The sequence below is a fragment of the Phoxinus phoxinus genome (assembly GCF_949152265.1).
Source record: "Phoxinus phoxinus genome assembly, chromosome: 23".
NCBI lineage: Eukaryota > Metazoa > Chordata > Actinopteri > Cypriniformes > Leuciscidae > Phoxinus > Phoxinus phoxinus.
The window spans coordinates 28,617,961-28,638,762 of NC_136898.1; the positions used below are offsets into that span (position 1 = coordinate 28,617,961).

Here is a 20,802-nt window from a genome sequence, read left to right on the forward strand (position 1 = left end):
CACGGCCAAACCGTTCGAGATATCAAAAATCCCCTAGCAATTTTTCATCCTCAATGCCTTGACTTCATGCACACCGAGTTTCGTGGCGATTGGTTGAATCGTCTAGGAGGAGTATTTTAAATTCCATTGAATGCGTTTTTCTAACTACCCCAAATACCCCATATATATATGCTTGGAAACATCACAGTGGAGCGGTGCTTACTGTGAACGGTACAAACTGTACAACTGACTATTTAAACAGAGCAGTGTAATTTTTTTTATGTTAGGTTGACTATTTTATTATTAAATTTTATTAAGGCTATAATGAACATGCTGCGATGTCAAGATTGGAATGCTTTGTGTGTGTGTGTGTGTGTGTGTGTGGTGTGCGTTTTCATTCCTATCATTGTGGGGAACGTGACCTGATAGCCCACTCACGCCGTGGGGTACAAAATCCTCATGGGGTACAAATTGCCGTTCCCCACAAATCTAACCAAATATTTTCAGTCAGGATGGGGTACTGATGTGTCCCTTAAATTATCTCAGTGTGCCCTATAATGCAGAAAAACCGTCTATGTGTGTGTTTGAGAGTGTGTTAAGCGAAGCGACATAGTGACAATAGTGGCAAGGATCGGAACTGCAGGGGCCTGTTCCACACACACTTCACACACCTTTAACCAATTAGATGTTGGCTGTATGTCACGTGACTCATTCATGCAACCTCATTGGACAACATTCAAGAGCAATGAAGGAAGTCTACTCATGGATGAAGAAGACGATTCCACATGTGGGTAGACATCTTGAATTGATGGTAGGTTTTATAGTTGACTCATTACTCATGAACTATTTTGCAATAATGTCCAGACATCATTATAAAATTGTGTCATCATAAGTGATAATGAATTGAAAACATTGATTGTAAATTGTACAATTGTATTATTTATTATTCAAATATAGAAATAGCTTAGGCTACACGATGTGGCAGTCAGGAAGCTAGCACCTGAGCTAGCTCGCCACTATGTCAAATGTGGGGTTGGTCAAAGGTATTTTCATTAAAACATTTTCATCAGAGGCAACTACAGACAACATCGTAGTTTGCAGTGGTGATAAGTCGTGATAGTCTTCATGCTGGACTGGTTAGCCGCCCCTGATATAGGCTATGGTGGCAAAAACTGGCAGCACTGTTAAGTGGACGATATACCCACAACCCTCCTTTGGTCTCTTTAGACAACACTGTAGGATTACTTCTTATCTTATGGTCTAGCTAACTATTAGGCAGGTGTTAGAAATAGCCTTTTTCTTCATTTAATACATTTGTGAACTCATGTAAGCAAACTAAGTTAAATTGTAAATTGCTTTAGGAGAACATGCGTCGCAGCAAGCGACGTCATAGAGACCCGGTTGCAGAAGGAATACATTACATCTCCTTGTCAGCAGACAGGCCAGAACTAACTGCCAAATATATAAACTCTGTCAAAGGTAAGTGGAATAACTAGAAACAGGAGTTGTCTAGGGGTGTGCGATATTACGATTTTTGATCGTGGACGATTAAAATGTCTCCCCGATCTGCTTTTGAAGAAATATCGTAGGATCGTCCATTTTATCAGTTTGCATTTCTGGCGCCTCCGTCTCAACATACTGTACAGCGCGACGTATATCCACATGAAATGCAGAGGAACGGGACACTGTAGTTCATAAAAATTAATTATTTGCATGTGCTTTAAAGCCTTGCCGGTTAAACATGTCATTCGCTGCTGATGCGCTGTTCTAACGGGCGCTTTTCTGAGCGCAATAGACCCGACACGCGCACATGCAAAAGCCTGTCTAACAGCACCCGTTACTGAACTAAGTTATCTTATTGCGCTAATACTGTCAAATACACACAAGGTTTACATAAACAAAGTTGGTTATGTCTAAAGTGAAAGAACAATAGAAAAAATGAAGAAAAAATCTGCTTGTCAAATGCATGTGGACTCGTTGCGCGCAGATCTTAAAGTGACAGTAGCCCTAATAGTAAACATGCTGCCGCTTGTCCTTAAAGGGACAGTTACCCAAAAATAAAAATTCTGTCATTATTTACTCACTCTCTAATGTTGTTCCAAACCTGTATTAATTTATTTCTTGTGCTGAACACAAAATAAGATATTTTGAGGAGTGTGGCTAACCGGGCGGCTGCTGGTCCCCATTGATAACCATAGTAGGAAAAAACTATTATGGAAGTCACTGGAGTACATCAACTGTTTGTTTACCCACATTCCTCCAAATAACTTTTATTTTCAACAGAAGACGGAGACTTATTCGGGTTTAAAGCGGCTTGAGAGAATTTACATTTTTGGGAGAATATCCCTGTTAATAAAACAACAAAATACAAAGAGCATCTCACTCACTCTTGACTGAGAACTTTAATAGTAGCTTTAATAAGAATCAATGTAAAATTTATACAGTGAAGTCGATGTTGTTTTTTATTTTCATATTTGTTCATTTAATTACTTTCTTCAATGCTGTTAAATAAACCTACAGCTGAAAAAATAAAACACTGTTTATTTAATTTGTATATTAAGTTGTGTATGTGTATCTTTGTTCTTAATTTTTAATAACAAAGACAATGACAAATATTTTTTATCTTCGCCACTTTGGCCTAAATGTCTGCCATTCTTTTTTATTTTATATTTTGTTACCTAAGGCTTTGTTTTTAAAATAGGGACATTAGTTTGGCTGTGATGCTCAGTCACTTGCAAAATAGTAAAACCAACATGAAAATCGTGATATGATATTTTTGCCATATCGCCCACCCCTATGTCAAACATTAAATTTATGTTTGCTGATTTGTGATGCGTAATATACAGATCAGATTGTATGGACTAAGAGGCTATTGAGTAGGGTACTATTAAATGCTAGACTTTGATACAAGACCTGGGCACACTGCACAGAATTATCTACAGACTTCAGATCTTAAGATAATTCTGTAGATAATTATTTTGTACTATAGAGTCTTTATTGTCCTCTAAGGATATTCTTTTTCACACACATTAGGTGGACAGTGCAGACACTGGAATGTCTATCATCAGCACTGGAATATTTAATTCGCCCCACGTTTCAATCATCCCGGCTCTCCCATACTAATAAAAATAATACAAGATACACTTTCCTAACAAAGAAACACATTCTATCTTAACAAAGGCCAAATTGGCTGGACGGAAATCTGTATGCAATGAACCAAACACAGTGTGTTTTTGTTTGTGTTTGATGTAAAATGTGTTATGGATTGCATTTCTAAGAAATATTATAAAAAAGGTTTAAAGTTGAACAGCTCAGCTAATTAAAGATTATTGGCCAGTTGAAAATGGTAACCCTTCCTGTGTGAGTGGTCTGTCCAAGTCTTTAAAATTGAAACCAACCTCTTTTTGTTCAAAATAGGTCGAGGAGTGTTCAGCCAAACTTACTTTGAAAAAGGAGATTTTTTAGTTGAATACAGAGGAGAGATCATTTCATTTGATGAATGTCAAAGACGCAAAAGGATCTACCATGCTGCACTTCAAGTGTATCTTTTTGAATTTAAGGTCAATGGGAAAAAGTACTGGTAGGTCAATGGTCCCTTTTCACAGGCATGTGATATATGTATGGGAGAGGATAGCTAACACTGATGATTATTCATTCTTCACACTCTGTTAGGCTGTGACATCTAGTTTTTCAATGTCTTTTATCTGTGTTTTTATGACCTATCTGTGTTTTCTATTTTATGACCTATCTGTGGAAAGAGAACACAGGCAATAGAAAAGACAAATACAAATAAACTTTCAAACTATTAGTACAATTTTACTAATGTATTAATTATTTTAACAATCTAACACATGTGATTTTATTCCTGTTTATGAATTACTAATGTATGTCTTGTCTTCAGTATTGATGCTGCAAGAGATGACAACTCCTTTGGCCGATTAGTCAATGATGATCACCTTAATCCAAACAGCAGGATGACGCGAATGACCGTCAAAGGTGAACCTCACCTGTGCTTATTTGCCATTCGGCAAATACAACCAGGAGAAGAAATAACTTACAACTACGGTGATTTGGACTGGCCATGGAGAGAAAAGGTAAGTGTTAACTATTGCAAGGAAAAACTTTTTGTTATTGATAGTTATAGCCATGCAAGTACATGCAAGTACAGCCGTGGCCCACTGGTTAGCACTCTGGACTTGTAACCGGAGGGTTACAACCCGACCAGTGGGCCGCGGCTGAAGTGCCCTTGAGCAAGGCACCTAACCCCTCACTGCTCCCCGAGCGCCGCCGATGTAGCAGGCAGCTCACTGCGCCGGGATTAGTGTGTGCTTCACCTCACTGTGTGTTCATTGTGTGCTGTTTGTGTTTCACTAATTCACCAATTGGGTTAAAATGCAGAGACCAAATTTCCCTCACAGGATCAAAAAAGTGTATATACTTATACTTATATACTTATACTTATACATTTTATAGGACATTTTTAATCTGAAACAAGGTCTTTGTTTTTATTTTGTTAAGTTCAACATAGGGCTGTGACAGTAACCGTATTACCGTAATACTGCGGTCACGTGACGCCTACTGCGGGTCTGAGCTCCTCACCGCCATCACGCATAAAAAATTAAGAAATTTGTGAATAATTTGGGTGATTTGACTTCATGTACCCACATGCAGAGGTGTTAAACTGACTGCATAACGGGAGAGAGATTCTTTTCAACCATGACAAATGCACAATGTCAGGTTGAAAACGTAGCAGAACCTCAGAAATAATCACGTTATGCAGTCAGCTTAAGACGTCTGATGAAGTCAAATCCCCCTATTGGCCTGCACATGTGTGCACGTAGTATGTAATGTCGTGATGTGTAATGTAATGAACCATCTTATGACATTGATTCTCAGAGAACTACAGTAATGTTAAGTAGGCTAACCTTCCATTTTCAAAACAAAACTTATCATCAAAAATGAAGCAAACCCGACCTTTAGTGTTGTGTTGGGTAGCGCAATGTTCCAACATTCCATTTGTTTACTATGCGAGTGTAGGGGAGAGCTGGCACAATCGTAACACTTTTCTATTCTCTCCGTTCAAACTCGATATACATAAAGCTGTTAAACATGAAAGCTGTAAAATTTGGCCAGAAAGGAGGCATACATGTTTACTCCATAAAAGTTTAAAAAGAATTTCTGTTTTGTTCTAGTTTGTTAAGAATTTAACCTCACAATGGCATGTAGGTCTAGGCTAGCCTAGGACCTACATTTGTTACAAAATGACGCAGCCATTGAAAAAAGTTTCTAAAGTTTAATTGGTTGTGATGGCAGCACAAAATTCATAATCCATAACTAGCAATCAGAAACCACAGTAATTTCTTGCTTTCCAGCCAGTCGCAAATTATCTGCGAACCGGCAATCTCTTTGTCGAGGATGCCCTAACCTTGCAGATCATAGACAGAGAAAGCATGCTCTGGAAACAGAACGACCGGCTTTGGTTGATTGATAAAGAACACCGCGAGCGGGAATGTCGGAGAATAGCGCGGACACGCGTAAAAACACACCGCGAGCGGGCATGTCGGAGTCGGAGAATGGCGTGGACACGCGCTACACACCGCGAGCGGGCATGTCGGAGAATAGCGCGGACACACGCTTCACACTGCGAGCGGGTATGTCAGAGAATAGCGCAGACACGCGCTGCACTGCGAGCGGGTATGTCAGAGAATAGCGCAGACACGCGCTTCACACTGCGAGCGGGTATGTCAGAGAATAGCGCAGACACGCGCTGCACTGCGAGCGGGTATGTCAGAGAATAGCGCAGACACGCGCTTCACACTGCGAGCGGGTATGTCAGAGAATAGCGCAGACACGCGCTGCACTGCGAGCGGGTATGTCAGAGAATAGCGCAGACACGCGCTGCACTGCGAGCGGGTATGTCAGAGAATAGCGCAGACACGCGCTGCACTGCGAGCGGGTATGTCAGAGAATAGCGCAGACACGCGCTTCACACTGCGAGCGGGTATGTCAGAGAATAGCGCAGACACGCGCTGCACTGCGAGCGGGTATGTCAGAGAATAGCGCAGACACGCGCTTCACACTGCGAGCGGGTATGTCAGAGAATAGCGCAGACACGCGCTTCACACTGCGAGCGGGTATGTCAGAGAATAGCGCAGACACGCGCTTCACACTGCGAGCGGGTATGTCAGAGAATAGCGCAGACACGCGCTGCACTGCGAGCGGGTATGTCAGAGAATAGCGCAGACACGCGCTTCACACTGCGAGCGGGTATGTCAGAGAATAGCGCAGACACGCGCTTCACACTGCGAGCGGGTATGTCAGAGAATAGCGCAGACACGCGCTGCACTGCGAGCGGGTATGTCAGAGAATAGCGCAGACACGCGCTTCACACTGCGAGCGGGTATGTCAGAGAATAGCGCAGACACGCGCTTCACACTGCGAGCGGGTATGTCAGAGAATAGCGCGGACACGCGCTTCACACTGCGAGCGGGTATGTCAGAGAATAGCGCAGACACGCGCTGCACTGCGAGCGGGTATGTCAGAGAATAGCGCAGACACGCGCTTCACACTGCGAGCGGGTATGTCAGAGAATAGCGCAGACACGCGCTTCACACTGCGAGCGGGTATGTCAGAGAATAGCGCAGACACGCGCTGCACTGCGAGCGGGTATGTCAGAGAATAGCGCAGACACGCGCTGCACTGCGAGCGGGTATGTCAGAGAATAGCGCGGACACGCGCTTCACACTGCGAGCGGGTATGTCAGAGAATAGCGCAGACACGCGCTTCACACTGCGAGCGGGTATGTCAGAGAATAGCGCAGACACGCGCTTCACACTGCGAGCGGGTATGTCAGAGAATAGCGCAGACACGCGCTTCACACTGCGAGCGGGTATGTCAGAGAATAGCGCAGACACGCGCTGCACTGCGAGCGGGTATGTCAGAGAATAGCGCAGACACGCGCTTCACACTGCGAGCGGGTATGTCAGAGAATAGCGCGGACACGCGCTTCACACTGCGAGCGGGTATGTCAGAGAATAGCGCAGACACGCGCTGCACTGCGAGCGGGTATGTCAGAGAATAGCGCAGACACGCGCTTCACACTGCGAGCGGGTATGTCAGAGAATAGCGCAGACACGCGCTTCACACTGCGAGCGGGTATGTCAGAGAATAGCGCAGACACGCGCTTCACACTGCGAGCGGGTATGTCAGAGAATAGCGCAGACACGCGCTGCACTGCGAGCGGTAGGGTTGCCACCCGTCCCTTAAAATACGGAATCGTCCCGTATTTACAAGTAAGATGATGCGTCCCGTATCAAATCAATAAGGGACGCGATTTGTCCCGTATTTTACATTAGGCCCACATATAGTTGTATAAAAACATAAGGATTTTGCAGTATGGATAATACTAATAGCAAATATAAAGAAATCAATTTCGTAGTAGAGAAGCTCATTGTGTGATTACATTTTAGCGTCTTTCTTTATTTCTATAGCGACTGAGTCTCATGAACATGAGCTGTAAACCTGCACGTTTTTTAACCCCTCGTGCGCTGTTCGGGTCTTTTCGACCCCAAATGACGTTTGCTGAAATAAAAAAAAAATTATCTTTGTCCAAATGGCGTGAGACTTTGCAAGGTTGACAACACTTTCTAGATCTACAAAAAAATGTAAATAAATTTGAATAATATCTGTTTTTTATGTTAGTGTGGGGGGAAAAGTCACACTTGTGTTGTTTCAACAAAATGTAATTTTGAAATAAAATAATAGTTTTTTTAAAGGATTTATAGTTTTAGGAGGATTTATTATATATTTTTTAATTTAGGCTATATAAATAAATAAATAAATATTTTTTATATACAAAAACAGTAAAAAAAAAAAAAAAAAAGAGTAAAATTCACTTTATAAAAGACCCACATTTCTAACGTTCATGGATATAGATAATTTGACATGGTTTAGTGTAAGATTTTTGTGTGAATGGGTGTCCCTTATTTTGCCACACTGAAGGTGGCAACCCTAGCGAGCGGGTATGTCAGAGAATAGCGCAGACACGCGCTTCACACTGCGAGCGGGTATGTCAGAGAATAGCGCAGACACGCGCTTCACACTGCGAGCGGGTATGTCAGAGAATAGCGCAGACACGCGCTGCACTGCGAGCGGGTATGTCAGAGAATAGCGCAGACACGCGCTTCACACTGCGAGCGGGTATGTCAGAGAATAGCGCAGACACGCGCTTCACACTGCGAGCGGGTATGTCAGAGAATAGCGCAGACACGCGCTGCACTGCGAGCGGGTATGTCAGAGAATAGCGCAGACACGCGCTGCACTGTGAGCGGGTATGTCAGAGAATAGCGCAGACACGCGCTGCACTGCGAGCGGGCTGCGGGCACCCAAAAGATTGTTTGACTATCAATAATCCGTCACATCACTCTTTTTATTTTTTTTATTTTTTTTTATAGGTGAAAACAGACTAAAGGAACAGGCTCCAGGGGTACCATTTAGCAAGCATAGGCTCAGCATCAGGGGTGTTTGTTGTTTGGACAGACCTTTCCCCACTGATAAAAAAAATCCTAAAGGAAACACTGTAACTCTTCTCATTTTAACTTTTCTGAAACATTAACCAAGGTGGCCTAGTATTGTTGTTGATATGAGTCTGTGTTGTCTCGTTTTTTCACCGTAATTCTTAAAGTTAACATAATCTGACTGAGGAATCTTAGACAAGTAAATATTTTAACTGTGGTCAAATGTAAATTAACTTGTGCCCCATTAACTTTATTCAGAAAATTATTATTTAATTCTGCAATTTGCCTTCATTAGCGATTATCATCAATTTGATTACACAGATATTAATCAAACTAAACAGCTAGACAATGGCATCTCTGAATTCAATAATGAAATGCCTTTAACTGAAAATGTAATGTTTAATCTTATTATTATACATTACTGACACTCTATCCTCCAATTTGATACTGTTAAGTGCTTTTTTTATTACAGTAGGCTATATTTTAATCTTTGATAATAGTAGGTTAGACAAATACAACAGGTCATGTTAGCCCTGGTCCAATTAAAAAATATTAACAGATAGAACTCAGGACATTTTTGTTCATGTAAAATATACCTCATTGTCATGTTCTAGACTTGTTATATTTAGCTTTAAATAAAAAAAATACCCCCTTAATATTGTGGCAGTTTTTTTCTCTGTGGTATCGAAAATGGTATCGAATATCGATATTTTTCAAGGTATCGTATCAAAGTTAGAAATTCTAGTATCGTGACAACACTAGTTTTAAGCGTGTGCTTTATTTGAAATACAGCATATGCATGTTGTTTAAAGGGACACCAGGCAAGCCTGATGCTTTTTCTCTACGAAACTCCCCCTTCGCTCGGTCTGAAGCTCTTTTCCTTTTCTTTGCATCTTCCGTCAAGGGTTTTTATACACACGTTTGCAACAATCGCTAGCGTTTAGTAGCCTGCCTCTGAGGATGTAATTGATCCTGCTTCGGTCGGCGGGTAGGATACACTGAACTTGCAAGCGGGATAGTCTTCATTCGCCCTGTAATGAGTCATTTAACCATATACCGATTTACGAAGATGGATAATTAACACGAAAACGTTGCCTGGTGTCCCTTTAATAATGTTTAATAACGGTAGAGCCTGTTCCTTTAAAATATAGGCAAAGAATGTATTCTTGCTTTAGTATAGGCCTACATTTTAGGCTTATTCTCAAATTCAGATTGTGCAACTAGCAATACTTATAATGAAATGTTTTCTCTGACATTGACTATTTATATTCATTTCCAGAGTGATGATCTTGCACTGCAGTCCCCAGACAAAGTAGATGACTCCGGCAGTGTGGAAGCAGCACATGCTGCCACGGTTGACTACTGCAAAGTAGATCTACAGGTAACTGCATTATTGTATTTTGATTTGTTAGTATTTGTAACCTAATGGGACTGTTTGTTCCACACGATGCACCATGAGTGAATTTGTTCTTGCACTGGATACCATACAATGTGGAAGAATGTACTAATCCCAAATTAGGTAGCTGAAATGTTGAAGTTGGAGAACTTCAAATGGAGAAGCAATTTGAGCTAAATTCTTCTGGTTGTGAAAGCCTTCATTTAGACCTAACCAAAACATACCCTGTGAGGTGGACTGGATGTGTATATGAAATTGACATACACAATAGTAAAGGTTTGGAGAATTTTAACAAGGCCGACCTCCTCCCCAGTCCTTTCAGTCTTTGTTTCTCCATTACATTGTTGGACCCTGGGAGCATCCCCTGTTCAGTTCAGTTTCAGTTTATTGTCCCCTAAGGGAAACTTGTCTTGCAGCCAAGTAAACATACACGTAGCACAACAGGTAAACAACAGTTTGATTGCAACATAATAGTTTAGCTACAGTTTTGATGCAGCATCTACATAAACATCCAATAGCCTTGCTAGAAAAGCAAACTAAAACGGCAAGATCAACACAACAGAAGCTGAGAACACAGTAGCCTTTGTGTGCACAATTATTTCCTGCCATTTACCATTACAAATCCACATTTTTTTATTTTGTCCTAAATAATGGCAATGAGCGAGTTAAAGTTGGCTATGATGCTATTTAGAAGCATGTATCCCAAGTTAGGTGTCCATATTGAGAAGTTGAAATACATCAAGTTTAAACAATGAGTTTAAATGAAGTTCATCTCTTTGTTAGTCTTTATTTGCAACTAATATATACCCCCATAAGGTTGACTGGCTGTGTTCATGAAGTTGACTACAGACAATTATGGAATTGGTCTATTTGTGAAAGTGTTTGTGCCACTAATGTTAAAAGTTATTATGTACCATATGAGGTTAACCAGTTTTGTGTGTGATGTTGACTACGGACAAACCATGGAATTGAACTGCACACATGACACATATTGGGGTAGAGTAGTAGGGTAGAAGCCTGAGTGATATCAATTTCGAAGTTTGTATTTCCAGCTAATAATATGTACCCCACTCGGTTGACTGACTATGTGTGTGAAATTAACTTCAGGCAACCATGGAATTGTTCCTAATATTATCATATGTACCCCACACGGTTGACTGGCTATGTGTGTGAAGTTGACATCAGACAACCATGGAATCGGTCCCCACACATAACATTTACCCGGTCAAGTGTGATTGTAATAGTTAGAAATGATATTAGAGGATATCAACCATGGGTTATATTTACAAAGGTGACCACCTCTTACTTTAGGTATAGACTATTGCTTTTAAATGTTTTTACACATGTATTACAATAGGTCTATATATCAAAGTGTTGCTACGAACATGTTCACCCTTCACTTAATTATGTTTGTACTCTTGTTTAGGATGATGTTGTTGATGTTGAGAGCGCATATCAAGGAGAGGACCCCAACACAATCATTGTAGCACATCCTGCTGTGGTTGAATTCCCTCAAACAGATCTGAAGGTAACTAAATCAGTGTATTTTCTTTATTCTCCTTTGGAAATAGAATTGAGCTGTTCTGTTGCAGATAATGTGCCATCACAAATTGACCTTAGGTTTATTTATTTATGAATTAAGTGTTGGTCAGTGAGCTAAGGTTATCTTAGGTACAGTGTTATTTAGACATATTTTATTCCCCAGGCTAGATGATCAAATTTAGGAGAAGATGGTGAACTTCAAATAGGGTAGAAGCCTATGTGGTGTTGATTTCAATGCAAAAGTTGACATTTTTTTAGCTAATTTTATATATGTACCCCACACGGTTGACTGACTGTGTGTGTGAAGTTGTCACCATGGAACTGCTGTTAATATTAAAATATGTACCCCACACGGTTGACTGACTGTGTGTGTAAAGTTGACTTCAGACAACTATGGAATCGGTCCCCACACATAACATATACCACAGTCAAGTGTGATTGTAATAGTTAGAAATGATATTAGATGATGTCAATCGTGGGTTATATTTACAAAGGTGACCACCTCTTACTTTAGGTATAGACTATTGATTTTAAATTATTTTACACATGTATTACAATAGGTCTATATATCAAAGTGTTGCTACAAACATGTTCACCCTTCACTTAATTATGTTTGTACTCTTGTTTAGGATGATGTTGTTGATGTTGAGAGCACATATCAAGGAGAGGACCCCAACACAATCATTGTAGCACATCCTGCTGTGGTTGAATTCCCTCAAACAGATCTGAAGGTAACTAAATCAGTGTATTGTCTTTATTCTCCTTTGGAAATAGAATTGAACTGTTCTGTTGCGGATAATGTGCCATCACAAATTGACCTAAGGTTTGTTTGTTTTTTAATTTAGTGTTGGTCCGTGAGTTAAGGTTATCTTAGGTACAGTGTTATTTAGACATATTTTATTCCCCAGGCTAGATGATCAAATTTAGGAGAAGATGGTGAACTTCAAATAGGGTAGAAGCCTATGTGATGTTGATTTCAATGCAAAAGTTTACATTTTTTTAGCTAATGTTATATATGTACCCCACACGGTTGACTGACTGTGTGTGTGAAGTTGTCACCATGGAACTGCTGTTAATATTATAATATGTACCCCACACGGTTGACTGACTGTGTGTAAAGTTGACTTCAGACAACTATGGAATCGGTCCCCACACATAACATATACCACAGTCAAGTGTGATTGTAATAGTTAGAAATGATATTAGATGATGTCAATCGTGGGTTATATTTACAAAGGTGACCACCTCTTACTTTAGATATAGACTGTTGCTTTTAAATTCTTTTACACATGTATTACAATAGGTCTATATATCAAAGTGTTGCTACAAACATGTTCATCCTTCACTTAATTATGTTTGTACTCTTGTTTAGGATGATGTTGTTGATGTTGAGAGCGCATATCAAGGAGAGGACCCCAACACAATCATTGTAGCACATCCTGCTGTGGTTGAATTCCCTCGAACATATCTGAAGGTAACTAAATCAGTGTATTTTCTTTATTCTCCTTTGGAAATAGAATTGAACTGTTCTGTTGCAGATAATGTGCCATCACAAATTGACCTTAGGTTTATTTATTTATGAATTAAGTGTTGGTCAGTGAGCTAAGGTTATCTTAGGTACGGTGTTATTTAGACATATTTTATTCCCCAGGCTAGATGATCAAATGTAGGAGAAGATGGTGAACTTCAAATAGGGTAGAAGCCTATGTGATGTTGATTTCAATGCAAAAGTTGACATTTTTTTAGCTAATTTTATATATGTACCCCACACGGTTGACTGACTGTGTGTGTGAAGTTGTCACCATGGAACTGCTGTTAATATTAAAATATGTACCCCACACGGTTGACTGACTGTGTGTGTAAAGTTGACTTCAGACAACTATGGAATCGGTCCCCACACATAACATATACCACAGTCAAGTGTGATTGTAATAGTTAGAAATGATATTAGATGATGTCAATCGTGGGTTATATTTACAAAGGTGACCACCTCTTACTTTAGATATAGACTGTTGCTTTTAAATTCTTTTACACATGTATTACAATAGGTCTATATATCAAAGTGTTGCTACGAACATGTTCACCCTTCACTTAATTATGTTTGTACTCTTGTTTAGGATGATGTTGTTGATGTTGAGAGCACATATCAAGGAGAGGACCCCAACACAATCATTGTAGCACATCCTGCTGTGGTTGAATTCCCTCAAACATATCTGAAGGTAACTAAATCAGTGTATTGTCTTTATTCTCCTTTGGAAATAGAATTGAACTGTTCTGTTGCGGATAATGTGCCATCACAAATTGACCTTAGGTTTATTTATTTATGAATTAAGTGTTGGTCAGTGAGCTAAGGTTATCTTAGGTACAGTGTTATTTAGACATATTTTATTCCCCAGGCTAGATGATCAAATGTAGGAGAAGATGGTGAACTTCAAATAGGGTAGAAGCCTATGTGATGTTGATTTCAATGCAAAAGTTTACATTTTTTTAGCTAATTTTATATATGTACCCCACACGGTTGACTGACTGTGTGTGTGAAGTTGTCACCATGGAACTGCTGTTAATATTAAAATATGTACCCCACACGGTTGACTGACTGTGTGTGTAAAGTTGACTTCAGACAACTATGGAATCGGTCCCCACACATAACATATACCACAGTCAAGTGTGATTGTAATAGTTAGAAATTATATTAGATGATGTCAATCGTGGGTTATATTTACAAAGGTGACCACCTCTTACTTTAGATATAGACTGTTGCTTTTAAATTCTTTTACACATGTATTACAATAGGTCTATATATCAAAGTGTTGCTACGAACATGTTCACCCTTCACTTAATTATGTTTGTACTCTTGTTTAGGATGATGTTGTTGATGTTGAGAGCGCATATCAAGGAGAGGACCCCAACACAATCATTGTAGCACATCCTGCTGTGGTTGAATTCCCTCAAACATATCTGAAGGTAACTAAATCAGTGTATTGTCTTTATTCTCCTTTGGAAATAGAATTGAACTGTTCTGTTGCGGATAATGTGCCATCACAAATTGACCTTAGGTTTATTTATTTATGAATTAAGTGTTGGTCAGTGAGCTAAGGTTATCTTAGGTACAGTGTTATTTAGACATATTTTATTCCCCAGGCTAGATGATCAAATGTAGGAGAAGATGGTGAACTTCAAATAGGGTAGAAGCCTATGCGGTGTTGATTTCAATGCAAAAGTTGACATTTTTTTAGCTAATTTTATATATGTACCCCACACGGTTGACTGACTGTCTGTGTGAAGTTGTCACCATGGAACTGCTGTTAATATTAAAATATGTACCCCACACGGTTGACTGACTGTGTGTGTAAAGTTGACTTCAGACAACTATGGAATCGGTCCCCACACATAACATATACCACAGTCAAGTGTGATTGTAATAGTTAGAAATGATATTAGATGATGTCAATCGTGGGTTATATTTACAAAGGTGACCACCTCTTACTTTAGGTATAGACTATTGATTTTAAATTATTTTACACATGTATTACAATAGGTCTATATATCAATTACAATAGGTCTATATATCAAAGTGTTGCTACAAACATGTTCACCCTTCACTTAATTATGTTTGTACTCTTGTTTAGGATGATGTTGTTGATGTTGAGAGCACATATCAAGGAGAGGACCCCAACACAATCATTGTAGCACATCCTGCTGTGGTTGAATTCCCTCGAACAGATCTGAAGGTAACTAAATCAGTGTATTTTCTTTATTCTCCTTTGGAAATAGAATTGAACTGTTCTGTTGCGGATAATGTGCCATCACAAATTGACCTAAGGTTTATTTATTTATGAATTAAGTGTTGGTCAGTGAGCTAAGGTTATCTTAGGTACGGTGTTATTTAGACATATTTTATTCCCCAGGCTAGATGATCAAATGTAGGAGAAGATGGTGAACTTCAAATAGGGTAGAAGCCTATGCAGTGTTGATTTCAATGCAAAAGTTTAATTTTTTTTAGCTAATGTTATATATGTACCCCACACGGTTGACTGACTGTGTGTGTGAAGTTGTCACCATGGAACTGCTGTTAATATTAAAATATGTACCCCACACGGTTGACTGACTGTGTGTGTAAAGTTGACTTCAGACAACTATGGAATCGGTCCCCACACATAACATATACCACAGTCAAGTGTGATTGTAATGGTTAGTAGTGATATTAGATGATGTCAATCGTGGGTTATATTTACAAAGGTGACCACCTCTTACTTTAGATATAGACTGTTGCTTTTAAATTCTTTTACACATGTATTACAATAGGTCTATATATCAAAGTGTTGCTACAAACATGTTCACCCTTCACTTAATTATGTTTGTACTCTTGTTTAGGATGATGTTGTTGATGTTGAGAGCGCATATCAAGGAGAGGACCCCAACACAATCATTGTAGCACATCCTGCTGTGGTTGAATTCCCTCGAACATATCTGAAGGTAACTAAATCAGTGTATTGTCTTTATTCTCCTTTGGAAATAGAATTGAACTGTTCTGTTGCGGATAATGTGCCATCACAAATTGACCTAAGGTTTATTTATTTATGAATTAAGTGTTGGTCAGTGAGCTAAGGTTAACTTAGGTACAGTGTTATTTAGACATATTTTATTCCCCAGGCTAGATGATCAAATGTAGGAGAAGATGGTGAACTTCAAATAGGGTAGAAGCCTATGTGATGTTGATTTCAATGCAAAAGTTTACATTTTTTTAGCTAATGTTATATATGTACCCCACACGGTTGACTGACTGTGTGTGTGAAGTTGTCACCATGGAACTGCTGTTAATATTAAAATATGTACCCCACACGGTTGACTGACTGTGTGTGTAAAGTTGACTTCAGACAACTATGGAATCGGTCCCCACACATAACATATACCACAGTCAAGTGTGATTGTAATAGTTAGAAATGATATTAGATGATGTCAATCGCGGGTTATATTTACAAAGGTGACCACCTCTTACTTTAGATATAGACTGTTGCTTTTAAATTCTTTTACACATGTATTACAATAGGTCTATATATCAAAGTGTTGCTACAAACATGTTCACCCTTCACTTAATTATGTTTGTACTCTTGTTTAGGATGATGTTGTTGATGTTGAGAGCGCATATCAAGGAGAGGACCCCAACACAATCATTGTAGCACATCCTGCTGTGGTTGAATTCCCTCGAACATATCTGAAGGTAACTAAATCAGTGTATTGTCTTTATTCTTCTTTGGAAATAGAATTGAACTGTTCTGTTGCGGATAATGTGCCATCACAAATTGACCTTAGGTTTATTTATTTATGAATTAAGTGTTGGTCAGTGAGCTAAGGTTAACTTAGGTACAGTGTTATTTAGACATATTTTATTCCCCAGGCTAGATGATCAAATGTAGGAGAAGATGGTGAACTTCAAATAGGGTAGAAGCCTATGTGATGTTGATTTCAATGCAAAAGTTTACATTTTTTTAGCTAATGTTATATATGTACCCCACACGGTTGACTGACTGTGTGTGTGAAGTTGTCACCATGGAACTGCTGTTAATATTATAATATGTACCCCACACGGTTGACTGACTGTGTGTGTAAAGTTGACTTCAGACAACTATGGAATCGGTCCCCACACATAACATATACCACAGTCAAGTGTGATTGTAATGGTTAGTAGTGATATTAGATGATGTCAACCGTGGGTTATATTTACAAAGGTGACCACCTCTTACTTTAGGTATAGACTATTGCTTTTAAATTCTTTTACACATGTATTACAATAGGTCTATATATCAAAGTGTTGCTACAAACATGTTCATCCTTCACTTAATTATGTTTGTTCTCTTGTTCTTGCTTGTTCTTACTCTTGTAAATTATATTTATACTCCCTGCTCGCAGCGTTTCTTTGAGGGGGCAGCTGTGGCCTACTGGTTAGCGTTTTGGACTTGTTACCGTGGGGTTGACCCAATCGATCCCCGACCATTAGGCACGGCTGAAGTGCCCTTGAGCAAGGCACCTAACCCCTCACTGCTCCCCGAGCGCCGCAGTTGTTGTAGGCAGCTCACTGCGCTGGGATTAGTGTGTGTTCACCGTGTGCTGAGTGAACCAAATTTCCCTCACCTATTGTTATACAATTTAGTAGATTAATTTAGCATCTGATTTCCTAGGTTCAACAAATCCAACTTAAGTTGGTTGAGTACTCAAGCTCTGAAGAAGAAACCAGTGACACGGATCATGTCAGTTGCTCTCACCAGATTATTGAAGATGAAATCTGTCACAAGGTAATGCATTTACTTTTAATGACTTATATACTGTCATTTATTCAGCTTCTCTTTTTGTGACAGTCTATAGTGATCGTATTTGTTTGCCTTTGTATGTTAACATATGTGTGCTTGTTTTCATGTCCAGAGTGATGCTTTTGAGTTCTGTAATGCAAGTGATGACTCCAGCACAGTCAATGCAGCACATCCTGCTGTACTTGAGTTCACCCAGACAGATCTGCAGGTAAGGAACCAAGCGTATACTAGATTTGTGCACTTGGTTAGTACTTTCTGACTTCTTTAGGATATATTTGTATTTTACCTTAATGTGGTATTAAACCTACCTACCTTCCTAACCGACACGCTCTTAAGAGGGTTTTCTACGATTCATCTTACGATCGTTCGTTTGGTTTTTCCGACTGTTTCCAGAACATGCTCGTAGCGTGAACGCGCATGCACTGCTCTTAAGGGGAGCTGTCCACGTTAATAGTTCTGAAATATCCTCTGATTTGACGGTGATGTCAGGTGACTGCACGTCACAGCTATAGGCCTACCATTTAAACTTCTGATCTACACATTAATTCACATCAATACGAAAATAGAAACACTTTGACATCTGCATGTAAGGATCCCAAGTAGGTTATATACCACACAGAGACATAAATAATTGTAATTATTTTAAGATTAGATTGTTGCACCATGCAATAATTTTTCGCGGTGCCACTTAAGAACACGTTTGAAGATAAGAAAGAAGTCGAGTAAGAAAGAGAGGAAATGTGTAGGCTTAGATTTTGATGCAGTAGGCTACAGACTAAACCACATGTTGCTTTCTCTGCTTTTTACCTCATAGGCCTAATAAAATATTCACTTAGCAAAGATAATGTCAAACTATTCTGGCAACGTCTCGTTTCATAACTTGATTGCATTTTTGTCCGCTTTTCATCACATTTTATGACCATTAAATGTAGGCTATGCTGTTTTGCGCGCTAAAATTTGATTCATCACAAGTAAACACAATAAAGATTGGGAACGTAAATTGGATTATGTATTCTAAGTTGTAGTTCCTCTGTATGTCCTGTTGGTGACCTCAGTGAGAAGTACTGTTAAGACGCTCTTAGCCGGTAACGAGTACTCTGGAGCACTCGTAGATCTACGAGTGTTTTCACGATGCTCTTAAGCTACGATGGTTTCGGGAAACAGTCGGCAAATCTTAAGACGTTCGTAAGAGGGACTTTACGACGCTCTTAGGCTTAAGATGCTTTCGGGGAAGTGGGCCCTGGCCTCTATTTCAGACCGGCCTTTAACCCAAACCTGTAGCCACACCAGGCGTTTAAAAGACACAGGCGTCTATTTGGGACTGTTATTTGAAGTTTTATGGTATACAATCTCTTATTTTAAGGAAGGGAGATTACAACTTAACATTTTGTTTTTTAGAATACAGAAAGATCATATGATGAAGATTATGTCCCTAAACTGAGAAGAACAAAAAGCATTGTGGTAAAAACATAAAGAAATTACCCTCATTTTATGTGTCAGCCACACTACAAACCTAAGAATAATTTTGTTTTATCTGTTTTATTTTAAGATGACAACTGACATCCCACCCATAACAAATGATCTATTTGATACTGATGACTCCTGCCCTGACAGTGAAGAAGAATATGTTCCTAAAAGTAGTGATGAAAGTTCAGAAAGTAGCTGTGAAATAGCAATCTGTCAAAGTCACACAAACAAAAAGAGAATATCAGGAAAAGAGAGGATGACACATGATGGAGAAGAGGGGAGTGAGACACATTGCATAAACAGAGAGGAGAGTATGGCACACTCTGATATAAACAAACAGAAGAATACACCCCAAAATTCAGAGAGAGAGGACAATATACAAGTATTTGTCTCAGCTGTCGTCAAAAAATGTGACAAAAAAAGACTGTATGATAAAAAGCAGCACTGCTTGTTCTGTAAAAAAACTTTTACAAAAATATCCAAGCATTTAGAACGGAAGCATCAAAATGAAATCGAGGTGGCAAGGGCTGTGAGCTATCCAAAAAATTCAAAAGACAGACGCATGCAGCTTGAGTACCTGCGGAAAAAAGGTAATTGGGTGCACAACACGGAAGTTATGCAAACAGGGAAAGGAAGTCTTGTTGCTTGTAAAAGACCAAATGAAGAAGCTAACGGCAAAGAATTTGTCCACTGTTCCTTCTGCTTCGGCCTTTTCACCAGAAAAGTATTATGGCGACATGTGAAGACATGTGGTTTCAAACCACCCGATGTCAAGCCCAAACCAGGGAAGAACAGAGTTCTTTCTTTATGTTCTTTGACACCTGCTCCTACTTGTATAACTAATGACCTGTGGAAACTAATAGGCCACATGAATCAAGACAGAGTTTCACTTGCAGTTAAAGGTGATGAGTTGATAATGGAAAATGGACAGCACCTGTACAACAGATTAGGCAGTGATAGGGCAAAGCATGAACACATTCGACAAAAAATGAGAGAATTGGGTAGACTTATACTCAGTGCAAGAGAGGTCACATCTCTAAGGAGCATTTCGGAAATGATGACACCAACCACCTTTATGCAGACTGTCTTAGCTGTAAAACATGTTAGTGGATATAATCAGGAAAGTAATACATACAAAATCCCAACTCTTCCGCTAAAATTGGGACAAAGTTTGGCAAAAATTTCAGAACTTTTGGAAAGTAAAGCCTTGGTTAATGGTGATGCAGAGACTGCTACCGAAGCCAGAAATTTCCGTCAGGTATATTATGCCAAATGGAATGAACTGGTTTCATCATCAGCCCACAGAACACTGGAGGAAGGTAGATGGAATACACCACTATTGCTTCCTCTCACAGAGGATGTTAAAAAACTGCATTCGTATCTGGATGAGAAGGAGAAAGAGTACCGTGATGGCTTATCATTAGAATCGTCTACAACTAACTGGTCAAAGCTTGCTCAGGTCACACTTGCAAAAGTAATACTTTTTAATCGTCGACGAGAAGGAGAGGTTTCCAAGATGCAGCTCTCCAGTTTTTCTCAGAGAGACAGGTCAAAACCAAATGATGATCTTAATGCAGCACTTTCAGAATTGGAA

The 20,802-nt window shown here is 39.5% G+C and overlaps 1 protein-coding gene across 1 annotated transcript; it reads left to right on the top strand.

Moving 5' to 3' along the window:
- Window positions 1–724: 724 nt before the first annotated feature.
- LOC306991745 (uncharacterized protein) lies at window positions 725–20,771 on the top strand (the record flags this gene model as incomplete). The annotated part of the gene is made up of 18 exons (XM_079599876.1): window positions 725–790; window positions 1,341–1,458; window positions 3,397–3,559; window positions 3,881–4,073; window positions 9,775–9,876; window positions 11,318–11,419; window positions 12,063–12,164; window positions 12,806–12,907; window positions 13,551–13,652; window positions 14,296–14,397; window positions 15,063–15,164; window positions 15,808–15,909; window positions 16,553–16,654; window positions 17,613–17,726; window positions 17,854–17,949; window positions 19,140–19,202; window positions 19,291–20,609; window positions 20,711–20,771. The coding sequence occupies 18 exons, from the start codon at window positions 725–727 to the stop codon at window positions 20,769–20,771; spliced, it is 3,111 nt and encodes a 1,036-aa protein (XP_079456002.1).
- Between the last annotated feature and the right edge of the window lie 31 nt (window positions 20,772–20,802).